This window comes from Amphiura filiformis, chromosome 12 (assembly GCF_039555335.1).
Source record: "Amphiura filiformis chromosome 12, Afil_fr2py, whole genome shotgun sequence".
NCBI lineage: Eukaryota > Metazoa > Echinodermata > Ophiuroidea > Amphilepidida > Amphiuridae > Amphiura > Amphiura filiformis.
This window is the reverse complement of record NC_092639.1, coordinates 47,764,530-47,781,852: the sequence shown is the minus strand read 5'-3', so window position 1 is coordinate 47,781,852 and position 17,323 is coordinate 47,764,530. Positions and strand designations below refer to the sequence as shown.

Sequence of the window (17,323 nt, the reverse complement as noted above, 5' to 3'; positions counted from 1 at the left end):
CTTTCCTAATCGCTGCCCAGCACTGTTATACTATAACAGTGCTGGGCAGCGATTAGGATAACTTATATAGGTATAACTTATACCGACTCCAAAGACAGCACGTTGGCAATTTGCGTCCCTGAGCCTGTGCGTCCCGTCACGGGTATGCCAACACGCTGACGTTAGTTATAGTACACGTTTTGTTGACATCCTTAGTTCAGTCTTATTGCTTGCCGCTGTGGCAAGGCGTATCAGCCAATGACCAGCCTTGATTGTATCCGTTTGTATGCAATGTGTGTGCGTCACGCTGCTCAGTGAGTGACCTCATTCATTTGAGCATACAATGTGTCAGTGTGTACATGTTTACTTCCAGGGCGTAGCCAGTAGCTGACCAAGAAAGCTACTGCTTATTTCCCTGTATGCTCATATTACTTTCAGTTTAGCAACAAATTCCCGTACTATCATCGACCCCCATGGGCTAAGTATTACCTTCAGCAGTACACCCGCCAATGAAATACCAATATTTCATGATATGATTCAATCAGACACCTACTTTTGTGTCTGAACACTTGCAGAAGTAGAAAGGGACTCCAACAAGACCTGTAGACCCCTCAATGTTACCCTACATAGGTACAGGACACTAGACATTAATCAAATTGTGCTTATGGTTTGTGTGTCTGAAGATCAATTAATAGAAATGGATTTAACACATTTGTTGATAAACAATATTATTCTTTCTTGAATATGAAAACAAAATATTGAGGGTTTGGCTTTTTACGGTCAAACACCTGATGATTGTCAACTTTTCCAGGGAGGATGAGTCCTGACTGTAGCAGTATTTAGTACTATTAGGGAGGAGCGGGTTTAAATGTGTTCAGCTCTCTTTCAGATCCAAATGGGATTCTTAGACCTTCTTTTACCTTACAAAGAAAACAAAACCAACAAGAAACCACTGCATTGCATCAGTATTGTAGTCAAATGCTAGTTTATTGGTCTTCCAAATGGAATGTTGGTTAAACTAGTACATAATATAGGGTTTGGAAAACAACTGAAAATTGGATTTTCTAAATAATGTTCCTCTTTGGCACAATAATTAAACATTTTGTAATATTTGTACATTAACAAATTAGTAAGTTTTCTTGAAATAGTTTCAGCAAATTTGTTGAATCTTAAGGAATATTCCAGTTGAAACCCAGACACCCTCTATTGAAGACTTGATCGTAACTTTCCACACAGGGGGTGTAGACTTTAAATGGAGTCATCCATTCTGGTAACTCCATTTGAAATTCACACTCCCTGTGTGGAATATTAAATGTCTTGCACAGGGGTGGGATAGATTTCAACTGGAATAACCCAATCACAAAGCATACAGGAAGTCTTTATTTACTTGAATGATCCAAATTCAACACAGTATGTAAAAGGTTGTCAGCAGCCTGAATAAGGTAATATGGACATGGCTCATTTTTAAAATTCAATTTAAATCATCGCAAATGCTAATTTATATATTTAATCAAATATTTAATATCAATTCATTTCAAATATTTAATTGTAATAATTGAATCACTTGGAATACATAAAATTCAAAATGTCATGAATTGATGAATACATGAATATTGCACCACTATAATAATGATTCTTCCCTTTGTCTTCCTATTAAAGAGACAACACTGGAGTGTTGCTCTCTTTCTTTCTGTTAGGGTATTTTTGTGTCAATCACAAAAGATTGCTTAATGATAAAAAATTGCACTTCAATTATTAACTGAATTATTACATCGTCAGAAGGCATGAAAGCTGGTTCTCCTGATTATACAAATTCTGAATTTGTGCACCTATTACACTGTCTTTGTAGTTGATTTGTTACTATGTGTACTGCACATTCTGGCTGTAAGGCTCATTGAGTATATGCTTGTAACCATAGCAGTAACTTATCTCCTTATCATCAGCATAGCACTTTAGAGTGATATATTTCTGATGTTTGATTGGAAAAATAATTGCATATATTGAGGGGTCAGAGCCAAAAGGCCTTAAGTACAAAACACCGTGGAATGATACAGGCATTTTTGTACTTAGGGCCTTCTGGCTCTCATACATTAGTGTTGTACTTAGGGCTTTACATTGATAACAGTTTCTGTGGCTATAGCTTCATTATGGCTATACAATCATATGGTGCCCAGTGTTTTAAGGATTATATTGGTACTAAAATTTCTTATTAGCCAAAAATGCACTTAAGGCCTTTTGGCTCTGACCCCTTGATATATTGATCAGAACTCTATGCTCTAGTGTCAAATCGCAACCAGTTTAACTTCAAGACAACTTTATAGTGACAATGCTAGCCACAACTGAACGCTGGTACGTTGTACAATATGCTACTGGTGTTTGATCACCATTAATTTTTTTGCCGTACACTGCGATTACTTGTATGATAAGGGCATAACTGTTGTTGACAATTACATGTAGCCAGTCAAAATCACAAACTTTCATTGACAAACATATATACAGATATGACCTATTGGAGTAACACATGTTTAGTCAAAACCCTGTTTTATCAGTCCAACCATGTCATATAATAAAGATTTGGCAACAATTAATAAATAAAGATTTTGACAATAATTTTCCTTAATTCTTGGTCACATTTCACATATTTTCACAAATGTTTCAATTTGGTCACAGTTCAATACTTTTGTTCCCTAGGAACAAACCAAAAGTTTGATTACATCCATAAATGAAAGTGCTTACATAAGGATGAGGCTGGCACCCTCCCTCCCTAAAAGTGTAAAATGTTGACAATTCCAACCAAAAGATCAACTTTAACCAATATTTTAACCACTTTTTCTTAGAAACTTATATAATCAGGCTTTTTCACCCCTTCTCCCTAACGAAGGATTTTCAGTTTATAGGACGTCATCAAACTTTTGGTTTGTTCCCTAACATTTGTTCAATTCTTATACATGTATATCATAATATGTGACATGATCAAGGGGAATGAGTCACATGTCGGCCCTGGTCGAAAATGAGTTTTACACATATTTCTAAAGAGGACATTTAGAGCTTTCAGAAACTGAAAACCCCATGTTGATACGACTTTTCTTTCTGAAGTTACGCCAATTTATCAATCGCTGATAACAATATAAAACAAAAGAATTTTAACACTTTCTTTGCCAATATCTCAAAATCAATATTAGCGACATCCGACTCATTTCCCTTGATGGTGTCACATATATTGATTATCTGATCACATATATTCACAAATCATGTCAATGGCATTTCCCAGCAATTTTAATACAATAATAAAACAAACCATTGGCTGATATTATCATAACATTCCAATTAAAACAATGGTACCTCTGTCTTGATTTGGTCACATCATCCTTGAGTTGATAAGCATAAATGTGACACAATCTGATCCACTCATCAGGCTTAAGTTGAAAATTTTGAAAATTGAGTTACTACCATTGCTAACTTTCTCTCATGAGAAAGCACCAAATCAATGATGTTGAAATCCCTAAGTCCCTGGCATACTTGCTTGCAAAGTTATTAACTTTTTATTATCCATTTTCTTATGTTTGTAATTGTATTTTTGTTCCTTATTTTTGCCAAAATTTCAATTTCATTATTGCCAACTTTGGTCTGATTGGATTAGATTGTGTCAAATGAGAACACTATTATTATAGTACTATCAGGAAACATTACGTAACACTACTTTCTTCCTGCCAGCAAATCAACAGGCTTGGGAAGTTGTTGGTTGCTTTTAAAGAAGTAGAAAAAGTCAACTATTTCTAATCGGGTAAGCAGGATCCAGGGGTAGAAGTAGAACCTCATTAAATCCTATTTTTTTACTAATGCCATGTAATTTTGCAACTTTAAATGACTTGTTTCGATCAAAAATTGTAAAATAACTCCCAAAAAATGTTTTTTTAACAAATAGAATTTCTTGTCAAAATTGCAAAAATTTGGAATTCCGATTTAAATACGGAAGACTGGCATTTCTGCTGAGTTGCGTACGATATGATGGATAAAGCTTTATGAAATGACCCCTTGATCACACTCCAAGTAAGTAGTCATAGCTATATGTTTTGGCTTTTAATTGTATGAAGTATAAAATAATTGTTAGGCGACAAAAGAAAAACCCTGTTCTACTGGTGGACAGTCTTTCAAGTAGTGTTGGTCGGTCCGGCTGTAAATAGTTTCCTATTTTTTGAAAAACAAAGAAATGGGTCAACATTCATTTGTACAGGAAAAACGTTTTCCCCAGTATCATAAAATCTGGGTCGGTCATGCTCATAGAAAAGGTGGGTGTTTTTTTTTGTTGTAAAAAAAAAAAAGGGGAAAAGAACTAAAAATATTACCTCATAAATAATCTACAAATATCAAATATTTTTTACATGAGTTTGATTGATAAAATGTACAAAACTTGGCAGAAATAATATGTTACATGTACAAGTTTGTTTTTACAACATATATAACAAATTCTAATATACAGCTCATTAAATATTCACAAAATTAAAATATGCTATTAAATACAGAGTGTCCCCCAAAACCCAGAATATGCTGATTTATTAAACATCGCTGTACTGTATGGACCCAATATTGGTACTATAATTGTGAATAATTGAGTCCAGAAAAGATGGACTTAATCGACCACATCAGGGCTTCCCAATTTTTTTTATGACCCAAATTCCATAAGAAAAATATGGTGCTGGCCACAGCATAATGCAAATGCTGTTACTTTCCGAAATTTATCAGCAGCGCACCGGAAAAATTTTCCACAGGGGGCACAATTTCCAAGTCGTCCAGATGACTGGTTGCACAGAATTACTTTACCAGGACAAATGCGAGCAAAGCGCACAAAAATGTGCAATTTTAATACTAAAAATGGATCAAAATGGGGGTTACATGACTAATATGATGGTACCCTGCAGTTTAATGCACGCAGATGTATTTTTTGTGGCACGTCCCGCAACCCTTTTAAGGAAGAGGTTGTGACCCTTTTGGGGTCAAGACCCACAGTTTGGGAACCGCTGGACCACATACTTAATTAACCAAATATGACACAGTACCTAGCAGCAGGCCTAGTTTTTAAAGAAATCAGCACATTTATTGGGGCCTAATTTTACTGGGACACAATGGTCTCATATTTCTTATATAAATATTAAGTACAATAAACTACACAGTGAAAGTTAAAAGTGAATCTCTAAAGAGAGCAATCCCTTTTTTAATATTCTCATATTTTGGTTGAAGAAATTCATAAGGATTGGAAGAATAGTATCAAACAAAGAGATTCATTCTTTTTCTGATCATGCAATATCTTGGATCAGAAACTATCAATCTTAGTGACAGATAGTTAAAATTGCCAAAATACTGAATACTTTTTGTTCAAAACTGTTTCATACATACATATTTCTATACAAATTACTGAGCACCAAATCCCCCAGGTTGCCAATAGCAGGCATGGCTTGAAGATGAAAATATTTAGAAATGTTTTGTACCGCAGAGTGCATTCAAAATTACCATATTAATGCGCTGAAAATGTCAAGGATATTGCTTGAAAAGTAAGTAACCTAAAAATATTATAAGAGCACCCAATTTTCATTTTAGATTGATACATCTGCCATTTCTGGACATAGGGTAACAGGTTTTGTATTTTGACCTATTAAATTATCACCCTGTGTGCTGAAACAAAGTCTCTGGCAATCACAACATTATGTCTTATATGTTAGAAAAATAATTATCAAGCACAAATCACATCATCAGTGATATTTAAAACAAACTCAATTTGACCACAAAAAATGAATAAAAACAGCTATCTCTCAACATGAGATATTCAAAATTCCTGGTCAATACAAGTTTGTTTAAAATAAAACCATGTGAACCTGCAATGGGCTGTAGAATTCTGCAGAAAGTCAAATTAGAACACACAATTTTATTCAAATGATGGGCAAATCTTAATTCACAGCCAAGACCATGATGTGGAAAGAATAATTTGAATAAATACAGGGCTAGAACTTGCTAGGGCCTACAATAATCTAGCCATGTGACTTTCAGAAGAGACACAACTTGCAGTTTTTGTCCCCTACACACATGTACATTGTCAAACTTAGGAAGTGCCCTCTATGTGTTTGAAACCCTCATTTTCTAATTAGATGTATGATAAAAATGGAAGTAAGGTTACCAAAATAAAAATGACAAGAAGTACCAAAAGGAATGAGAAGAAAATACCTGATTGAAGACTAGAATATGAAACATATATAGTACCATGCTTAAAAAGACAAGGGTAATTATAGTTAAAAAAATCTTGATTTTGCACCTTTTTTGTAATTTTCTAGAAAAAAATTAAGACTATGGATGTTTTTAAGTATCCATCGGCAGATAAACAGAACATAGACATTAGACTCTTCTTATAATGAGCTAATCCATTTGAAATCCACACACCCACTGGAAATATTTTGAAATTCCAACCAAATTCAACATTTTTAAATCACTCCAGATCCAATCGCTTTTCATCCATGAAAGCTAAAAAGATGTGTAAGATTTGGAATTCCAAACACAAAAAGTCTAATTTTAGGCAAAATTGTGCAAATTTTACCTGGATTTTATAAATTTTAACAATTTTCAACTGGAAATTAATATAAAACTACCAAAAATTTTCAGCTGGATTGAACATAGAGGCTAACTGGAATTCTACAGGGGGATGTGGACTTAAAATGGAATAGCCCAACAAGTTTAGTTGATAATCTAGTAACACTTGTAAAAATAATTTCATTTTCAAAGTGACTAACCCATCTATCAAGTCTCAGCACAACGACCTGACACAAATCACTGTAGGAGAATCCAGTATTTTGAGGGTTGATTTTACTAAAAGGTATTAGCCAGGATCCACCCGATTCTTAACCATGAAACCCTGCAGGCATTGGGCTATTCCAGTTGAAATCCATACACCTCCTATGGAAGACATGACGGTAATCTCCCACAAGGGGGTGTGAATTTCAAATGGGGTTACTTCGAGTGACTCCATATGAAATCTCCCAGTGTGTGGGAGATTAAGGTTATGTCTTCCATAGAGGGTTGATGGATTTCAATTGGAATAGCCCATTACATCTCCCAACTCATGTCGGATGTAGAATATTGATTTTACGTCAGCAATACATAGCAAATTCCTTGTTATTGTATTTATTTTTCATACATATTTCCTTAATTATTTGAAAATAATAATGACAACTAGCCACGTGTCGATGTGATTACAAAACTATAGTCTGTCTCGTCTCAAGTTGAGAGTAACACCATCTTGGATTTTGCAGTGGCAGATTTGAATCAAGCGCGCTAACCTAATCTAGTGGGGCATGTACACAAGCATAGAAGGGCATTTTGTCCATATGCTGGTACCGCAACCACATTAAATGAACCGATTTGAAACTACCGCTGCGAAATCAAACATGGCGTTCGTTACTCTCAACTTGAGACAAGATATACAATAGGCAATCTTGCATCACCCATGAAGTAAAGCTGAACGTACCCCATCCTAAGAGTTGTGTTTACTCCGTAAGTTTACTTGTCACAGGTGCTATAATATTGACATCTCAGTGCCATAAGTGGGTAAGTGCAATAGCTGCCATGCATAGCTACCATGTGTAGTCGAGTACAATGATGTGTAAATTGCCAAATGTTCACATGGCAGCTATTGCACTTACCCACTTATGGCACTGAGTAGTCATTGCCTAAAACTATTACATACATCTACTTATAGTACCTACTACCTATCTAATGAATTTGTTCTTGATGTCAGCAGTCTGTTTCCTTGGTTCCCTTGGTTCCTTCGATTCTCTTGACCTCCTCTTTGGTGAATTCCTAGGAGTGGATGATCTCAATACTCGCCGCTTGGGCGAATTCTTGACGCTTTCCGACAGTCTCAGAGCACCTGATTCCGGCACCAGCTTTTGGATTTGCTCAAATACCGCATTGGCATCTGCCACTCTTTCGTCGTCGCTATCACTTTCAAAGTCTCTTTGTGCGTAACTTTGTGGAAGGTATGGGATGGGACTGAAGGATGGGGTAGGGGTGGGCGTCGCCCCATCTTCGTTATCTATCTCGGATGTTTCTGATCCCTCTGTGGAGGTCAGTGGATGGTAGCGGGTGTAGGCGAAGCCTAACATTGTTTCTGGAGTACTTGGTGTCGTGAAATCACTACGGACACTCCGCTCATCTGGAATGAAAACAGCCATTCAGTTGATAGCAATGATGAGGTATATATATGTTTATGTACAAGTAATCAAATATAACAGTCAAACGGTCTTTTTTTGTAGGATACCTATGACAGTCAAGGTACTACATGTGTACTAATTCTACCTTTCATTTGTAAACCTATATACTTACTTAAGTATGTAATACCACCAATGGTGGTCCACCATAGTAACCTCAGGGTACTCACCCCTCCTCTTGTACCTACTCTGTATTGTACAGCCTATACTATAGTACTTTTAGCCCACTGGCATCAGTGATGTCAACACGTTGATCAGGCAGCTTTTTCATGCTCACATTTTATGTGGTGTACATATACTCATCTATATGCCAACACTTTGAGTGAATGCTCATTATTAGAAGCTGTGCTGGAAGAATTTGCACTGACGTTGGACTGCACTTGGCAAAAAGCACCATAGCACAGGTCTCATAGCAGGACTGTGATACCCAAAGGGAATGCTGAGGTACACAGAAGGAACTAACCTCAAGATTTGTAAGATTAAACATGGGTTTGTGTCCCTTCAAAAGGAAACTTTATGGCTTTGTTAGTCATTTGTTTCATATAGTATATAATAAATTATTACATGTTATTGTAGAGATGATAAGATTTGTACTTGGAACTTGACGCATGATGTCAATATGATATTTTTCACACACACACAGAACAAATTGACATAATTATATCATTGCTACAAGCTTGTTATACATGTGTTACACCCTGTTCATATACTGTAAAGGTTTGCCTAATGGTGTTATGTGCTCCCTTGATGACTTAAGTGGCATTTTAGGCAGAACTTAAAAGTGCCCTCCTGTAAAATTCACCCCAGCATGTAAGGGTAGGTAACCTTAATTCTTGTTGGGATTTCAGAGCTCTGCATTTGCACACAAAATTTACCCCACGGCAAAGGAGCCCAAGTGCACCATTAGGTGGATCTTTATTGTATTAAGGGGATTAAGGTTCATGGTTAGGATTAAGAAATGGGGTTAGGATTTAGTTCGGGTTAGGAGAAGAGGGACATTTTTTTATTGATCTACAGCTGTAGCAACTACAATAAGATAAATCTAGCGGCCTTTAAAAGTTGGTATCCAAATTCTATGAGGATACCAAACTGTCTGTAACACATGTATTAACATCTCACCATCCCTAATATTTTTGAATCAGTATCGACAGCTTTGATTTACAGCTTCAACATTAAGAGACAAATACGTACATACACTTAAGACTGACATTGATATCATAATTTACATTGTATACGAGCAACTAACATGTTATATTATATAAAGCAAAATGCTATAATACAAAATGAGTTCTTGCTTTTAAACTTGCACCAGAGATTAAAAAATTGCTTAAAGAGTGCACCCGATTAGTTCAAAAGAAAGCACCAATTTATGTTTGGAAAGAGAAAATGTGAGGTAAATAATATGAAAAAATAGTTTGGTTAAAAAGAAAGTGATAGAAAATCAATTTCCATAGCAAATATTTTCATTATTAAACATACATTTCACCAAACAGTGAAAACAGTTGCAGGCTTGAACAAATTAACATGAGGCTCAACATTTTAAAACATTTCAAATATATCTTTGTACAAACTTTTATATATTTACACAATGTTTTGGTTTTGTAGGCATAATTGGTTTCGGTGGGGATATTTGTGCCTCTCTATATTCGAAAATTAGTATATATACTTGTCCAATAAAGTTTGATTAAAGTTCATCAAATTCAAATTGGTAATATGTGTTGCTAAACAGTGCAGACAGCTGCAGGCTTCAATGAATAAACATGAAAGGCTTAACATTTTAAAACATTTCAAATATATCTTTGTACAGGTTTCCGTCATATACGAGGGGGTATCAAAAAGTTTTAGAAATCGCCCAGAAGTGAAAGAGCTATGTCAATGAAATTTTGTCAGTGCAATCACTAGTCCTTATGTACACTATGGTGCAAAAATGATCTCATAGGTATGTTTACTTTTTTTACAGGAGCTAGATGTCACTACCTGCCTAAGTAACCGCATAACCAGCCAAATGGAGAAAATTGAGGCATGCAGCATGATTAAGTTCCATTTTAAGGGTTACAGTGCCCAGAAAATCTGTGATGAAATAAAAATTCCTTTTCCAAAAAGCGACAGTGACATATGACAATCACCACCGAAGATAACTTTCATTTCATCATCAATTTTCTAGGCACTGCAACCCTTCAAAAGCAGGATCTTAATAATGCTGCTTGCCTCAATTTTCTAAATCGTGCAGTTTATGCGCAGTAACTGGGGCAGCAGGTTATTGGCATTTAGTGCCACCTGTAAAAAAAGTAAACATACCTATGAGACCATTTTTGGACCATAATGTACATAAGGACCAGTGATCGCACTGACAAAATTTCATTGATATAGCTCTTTCACTTCTGGGCGATTTCTAAAACTTTTTGATACCCCCTCGTATTTACACAAAGTTTTGGTTTTGTAGGCATAATTGGTTTCGGTGGGGAAGTTTGTGCCCTCTATATTAGAAAATTATTCTCCTTGTCCAATAAAGGTTAATTAAAGTTCATCAAATTCAAATTGAAATCAAAATCAAAATCAAGTTTCAGTGACATATACAGTTAGCACAATAAATAAGGGAGCAGTTTATAAATCATGACCTTATAGCCAACAGTGAGGAACGATTTTAAAAATCGAGGCAAACCATAAGGCCAAAAAAATTAGTTTGCTTGCCCACCACCATATATCTTTGTACAGGTTTGCGTCATATATTTACACAATGTTTTGGTTTTGTAGGCATAATTGGTTTTGGTGGGGAAGTTTGTGCCTCTCTACATTAGCCCGAAATGAGTATATATTCTCCTTATTAAGTTTAATTAAAGTTCATCAAATTCAAATTTAAAAAAATCAAGTTTAAGTGACATATACAGTTAGTACAATATATAAAGGAGCCGTTCACAAATCATGACCTTACAGCTAAAGTGAGGAACGATTTTGAAAATCAAGGTGACCATAATGACCCCAAGGATGGTTTCTTAAATTTGAGATATCAGTGACAGCCAATAATGTTAAAAACAACCAAGCTATGAAACTAAAACTGATAGGAGATACAGATTCAAAAGTTGCACCCCTATTGGTTTGCGCACATAACAATAACCTTATTCAATATTTTCGATCACAGCGAGTGCTGTGGACAATGAGGTTTTTTATGTTAAATGTTGACCATGTTGTCGGAAAGTTAAAACTCATGACATGTTTGATATGGGCAAACCAACAGGGTTTCAACTTTTGAATCTGTGCCTTTCATCAGTTTTAGTTTCATACCTAGATTATTTCTGTATCATTTGCTACTAGAGGTAGAGGGTGGCCATGTAGTTTGGTGTGCTAGGCTATCTGTTGGAAGGTTGTAAGATCATGAGCTTTTATGAGTCATTTATCCTCTATCCCACTCATTGTGGCCCTAAACGTGCAGACACCACAGTGGGTGCATAGCGTGCCGTGGTTCGGAGAGTCACGTAAAATGGTGGTCCTGTGTACCAGACGAGCAATATCTGGACATGTAAAAGTTGCAGACCTTTTCGTAAAGAGCAGGGGATCAGCCCGGGCCTGTTGTTTGTCACACTCAGCATTGAGGTCAACTTGCGCGGCCCTTAGGGGCTTGGCAGCCTATCGACCCATGGCGCGCTTTGAGGGATGATAATCCAGAAAGCGTGCCGTTTTATTATTTTATTATTATTATTACTACTATGACATCTCAAAGTTAAGAAAACATCGAAGCAGTCATTATGGTCAATTTGATTTTGAGACAAACAATTAAATTAAGATGGCCTTTATTGTACTGACTGTATGTCAAACATCCAATCAATCCTACAACTTACAATGAAATTAATTAAACACACAAAATGAAACATTTCATGAATATGAAGTGGAGATTTTCTGACTTTTTCTTCATTACCATTTCAAACAACCACACACTTGAATAATCAATTTAATTTTTTGATAATTTATACATATAATTATAAATCTAAATTAAAGCTCTCTTTGTATTTTAATGAGATAAAATTTATTCAATTATATGAAACTTGAATAAAGTAACAATTTTTACAAAATATTACACAGTAGTTGTAGCAGGCAAAGAGGGATGGTTAGGTTTGATAGGAGATGTGGTCACCGATGGGGTAGGGGTTACGTCATCAGCATCATCCACCATTCTTTGGGACGCGCCCGAAGAAGATGATGTTGTTGAATAGTCGTGCATGCCCGCAATATTGACGAGGAACGCCCTCCCGGTTGGTGTGGTGATAGGACTAGAATTGCTAGAAGAAGAGGCGGTAGTACAGTCTGGAAAAGCAAACACGGGGTGGGTGAAACAAATTAAACAATGTTATACTTGGGTTAAAATCCTTTAGTATAACAAAGGGGACCCAGAATTGATCCTTGAGGAACCCCCAAATATGTGAAATATTGGTCTCTGTGGGATCTTAACACTGGACATAGAGTTTTTCCCCTATAAAATCTACTGACACCTCATATGATACATAAATCAACAGGGGACAATCAGTGTTAGTGGCTGCAGCATTAGACAATTGTTATTTTGTTTCAGGATTTCTAGCCAAGTATAAAATAAAAAATGTTCAGACATGTAAAAATTATGCAAGACAAGATGATGTACATGAACACAGGAATGAAATGGGAAACCAACAAAGGGAAGGAGACACAACATCAAGATGCCAAATATTTAAGGTAATATGGTCCAGTTCAACTGTGTTGAAAGCATTTGGACCAGTAGAATGTTTTTAATAACTCATTCAGCTTGTTATTGATCATTTATAGCATACTATTTTTTTTGCTGTAAACCTTTGACGAGTGTGTACTACCGTGATGTTACAAAGTCAGAGCTAACCATAGCAACAACACGTATGGCGCAAAGTTTATTCAAAAATTTCCACTCGGAAACAGCAGATCACCTCATCAGCAGCCAGCCAATCAGGGACAAGTGGGCTTCAGGGACAAGTGGGCTCTCGTCAAAAGTTTACATGAAAAGATTATAGTATAAGAGTAATATTAGTTTGCTTCAAAATAGCATGTTAACTTAGCTGTTATATTCATTAAAAGATATATTGGTATCTTGTAAATGTCTTTCTACAAGGGTGTTACTAGAATAGAAGGGTGTTTTTTTTAGAGTGGTATTGCAACTTAGATAGAAACTGGTTCATAATAGGCTGTTTCTTTCCAGTATTCATTATTAATTCAAAATTAATTGAAAAAATAAGTAGTTATTGGATGTTGGAAATCAAATGTTTCCACCACCTGACTGTGTAAGCACACATAATGTATTAAACTGCAAGTGCGATAAATCTAAAAATATTCACTTTATCAGTCTATTTGATATTCAAATTTTGATTATCTCTGGAACAGCTAAACATTAGGGCACAAATCAAAAGTTCAATGACATCTATAAATGAAAGTGCTTTCATTAGTAGGCCGACCCCTCTCCCACTCCCTGAAATGTTAAAAATTCCAACCCGAAAGATCAACTTTGCCCGGTATTTCAACTAGTTTTTACAAACACTCACATTTTTTTGACCCCATCTTCCTAACAACAGGACTTTTGTTTATAGAATATCATCAAACTTTTGGGTTATTCCCTTAAACATGAGTGGGTGGGGTGAGACAAATAGGTAAAACAAAATCCCACTTCATGGGCTATTCCAGTTGAAATCCATACACCCCCTATGGAAGACATGATATTAATCTCCCACACAGGCATGTGAATTTCAAATGGGGTTACCTGAATCAGTAGCTCTATTTGAAATTCACACTCCCTGTGTGGGAGATTAAGGTCATTTCTTCAATATGGGGTGTATGGTCCAATGGACTTGTATTAATGATGTGCAGGTGTGGAGAGAGATTCCTTTTTGCTACTTGGAACAAATAGTTTAAATATATATATAAAAAAATTATTTATTTACATCATGCAAACAAGAAACTAGGAAAAGCGTCTAACAACCACTCTATGCATGCACTCATAAATCAAATTGAGAAAAAAACAAGAACGAACATATTTCACTAAATTAAAACAACATGGTTGCAGTCATAGAAACTGTTGGTCACATGTATCTCAAACATTCCCTCATTATACAAATAATGACTAGTGAAAAAAAATTCACCAAGTACGAAAGGTGATTGATAAGTTTGTGCCCCATGGTAGAAGGAGATGAGCTATACAGTTTGATGGATATTCTATGCTGTTTAAGGGGGTACTACATCCCTGTGGTAAATTTGTGACTACTTTTGCATTTTTCTCAAAAAGTAATAACACACTGGTAACAAAAGTTATGTATATTATTGGGGCAAGGAATCCAATTACTACACTGAAATTTCAGTGACTCATGACGAGCGGTTCAGTATATATGATAGGTAATGAGGTACATCATAGCGGTACCTTATTTCTTATCATAAATAACGAACCGCTTGTCTTGGGTCACTGAAATTCCACTGTAGTAATCAGATTTCCTTGCCCCTATAATATACATAACTTTTGTTACCACTGTGTTATTAGTTTTTGAGAAAATGAAAAACAGACACAATTTATCGAGGGTGTAGTACCCCTAACTGATTGATTGAATACACAGAGTTTGAAGCAATTAATTATCTTTTCTTGTTTTTCTGTTTGAGATAAATAAATCTTGACGTGTTTGGGGCTCGAGCAAACTGACATGTGTAAATTTTTGAGAGAGAAAAAAATCAGGACTCAGTGGGGATTGAACCCCGGTCGCTGGATTACCGGTCCAAAGTCTAACCACTGTACTACCTTAGTTCATACTCGTTACTCGGGCAATCCAACTTAAGTCCCCATCATAACTCTCTCATTGCGTCTCAGCGGCCAATTATAATATTAAATAATGAAGGAGGCAGCCTATATGCTTCACCCTAGCAGGGCGTAAGACAGTGTTTCGCATTGTCTTACGCCCTGCTAGGGTGAAGCATATAGGCTGCCTCCTTCATTATAAATAAATCTTGCTACCTCAATCTCAAGGGCTGAACACCCAAGGAGGTCCACAAATACAAGGTGGCCACACTTGGGGAGATGCTGCTTCGTACAGCATGGTAAAGCAGTAGACTGCCGAGTTCAAACGTAGTAGGGAGAGCCTGGAAGATGATCCTGTCCAAGAAGACCAGTCACCATCACTAAACATGAGACACTAAATTCTCAGGAACTGCTGATTGTCAAGGTTAAAGTTGAACTGCACAGAATATCAGTCAAAACTTGTTAGCTCATCTCCTTCTACCTTAGGCTGCAAACATATCAATCACCCCTCAAACCTGATTTTATGATGTAATGAAGCAGATGACCTGAATGTCAATGATATTCAATTTTTATCTTCCAAATTTTGCTACAAAACATATCAGAATTCGGTAGTTTTTTCAAACATTACAGTGCTCCTCAAATCAAAGAGATTAGCCCAAAGAGTACCGACTCCGAATTACCCTGTGTATGCTATGGTATTCCGCCATATTTGATTGTCATGGATGGAGACCAAATTAGTGTACCTCCAGCAGTTATTAGCAAAAGCCTGAAATCAAAAGATACTTTACATCTTTGAGCTTGAGTGTTATAAATGTGTGTGCACTATTTACACAATGGGATATTCCATTTAAAATCCACTCCCCTGTGGAAGATTTTGGAAATATCTTCCACTGGGGGAGTATGAATTTCAAATGGACTTAGCACATTAGGCAGCTCTATTTGAATTTCATACACCCTCTGAGAAAGATTCAGTTTAAATCTTCCACAGAAGGAAGGTGAGTTTCAAATGGAATTGGATAATGTGTTAATTCAATTGAAATTCCAACTCCCCCTGTGGAAGATATTTCAAAAATGTTCCACAGGGGTAGTGTGGATTTCAACTGGAATAGCCCAATGCTTTACACACAGAATGCAATCAAGCACATATTTTTAATCAAAGTTTGACGGCTACATAACAAAAAAATCCAGAAGTACATGTACACATGGCCGAATTGGTTCTCTTAGGGTTCACTTAAACATGAATAGACACTAGCAAGTGACAGCTTCTGTGTATGCAACCACTTTGCAAGCACACAAAAAAACCAAAACAATATCTTACCATCAGCTGGCACAAACTGAAGATCGGACGGGAGATCAGACGGCCGTATAGGAAGTCCCTCTAATGTGGTTGACGAGTCGATGGATTCAGCGTCATAAGTCAACGTATACCTATCCTGAGTAGATGCTCTAGTCCGCATATTTTCAAATCTTTGTATTGCACTGGCAACACCGCCTCGGGTTGCTGCCGGCCACGGTGAATTGGGCAGTAAAAACTGTGTGCTACCTTCCATTGAGGCAATATTTGGTTCAATCTCTGCAGTCGTTGTGATCTGGTTGGCCGATGTTTCTGAAGGGCTTGGACTCGGACTGGGGCTAGCACTAGGGGTGTACCGATTACCATGGGGACCCATTTGGCTTTTAGGAGAAGCCAGTTCAACATCTGTGTAGTAGCAGTAACCATCCACAGGAGGATAAGGTGGCCTTGAGTCAATATCTGACGATGATGCAACAGTGGAATGAGACGACCCTGACTGAAGCTCGGACATTGTGTCAAATCTCGCCAAAGGGGCTGCTTTCTCAGACTCCCCAGATCCTTGGCTACAGTGTTCGCTCTCTTCTGAGCAAGAGCTTACATGACTTAATGAACAACTCAATGGACTAGGTGCGATCATCATTTGATCGTGAGACATACTCGTCAGTTTATGTCTTTCTTGAGTATTACTTGGTGGCGCTGTTTCCATACTTCTTGATCTTGGAAGATACTGATATGGGTCTCTTAGATTTGGCGATCTCACTTGCACGATGTTGAGGTTCTTATCGGACATGGTTTGGTGGACGTCAGGAGCGCTGACCGGATGCATAACATGTACTGGTGTGGAGGAGTAGCTGTGTGATGAGGAAGATCTGTCTAGTGAAGAATCTCTGGATAGACGATCTTTTGAAGACGGTGGGTACAGCTTACTTAGGCCATGTTCCTTTCCAAATTCAAGGCACTAACAAAGGAAAATAAAATTACATGGGTTAAAAATTGTATTCAAATTGATTTTGAGATTGAGTCATCAGT

General features: G+C 36.7%; 1 protein-coding gene across 1 annotated transcript in view; it reads right to left on the bottom strand.

Moving 5' to 3' along the window:
• Positions 1-5,933: 5,933 nt before the first annotated feature.
• The window catches only part of LOC140166863 (uncharacterized), a 156,851-nt gene continuing 145,461 nt past the window's right edge, over positions 5,934-17,323 (bottom strand). The window contains exons 17-20 of the mRNA XM_072190351.1: positions 16,319-17,252; positions 12,305-12,530; positions 9,351-9,355; positions 5,934-8,176 (exon numbers count right to left, since the gene is read on the bottom strand). Of these exons, the coding sequence (XP_072046452.1) occupies positions 7,731-8,176; positions 9,351-9,355; positions 12,305-12,530; positions 16,319-17,252 (1,611 nt within the window). The 3' untranslated portion in view covers positions 5,934-7,730. The remainder of the gene's footprint in view (positions 8,177-9,350; positions 9,356-12,304; positions 12,531-16,318; positions 17,253-17,323) is intronic.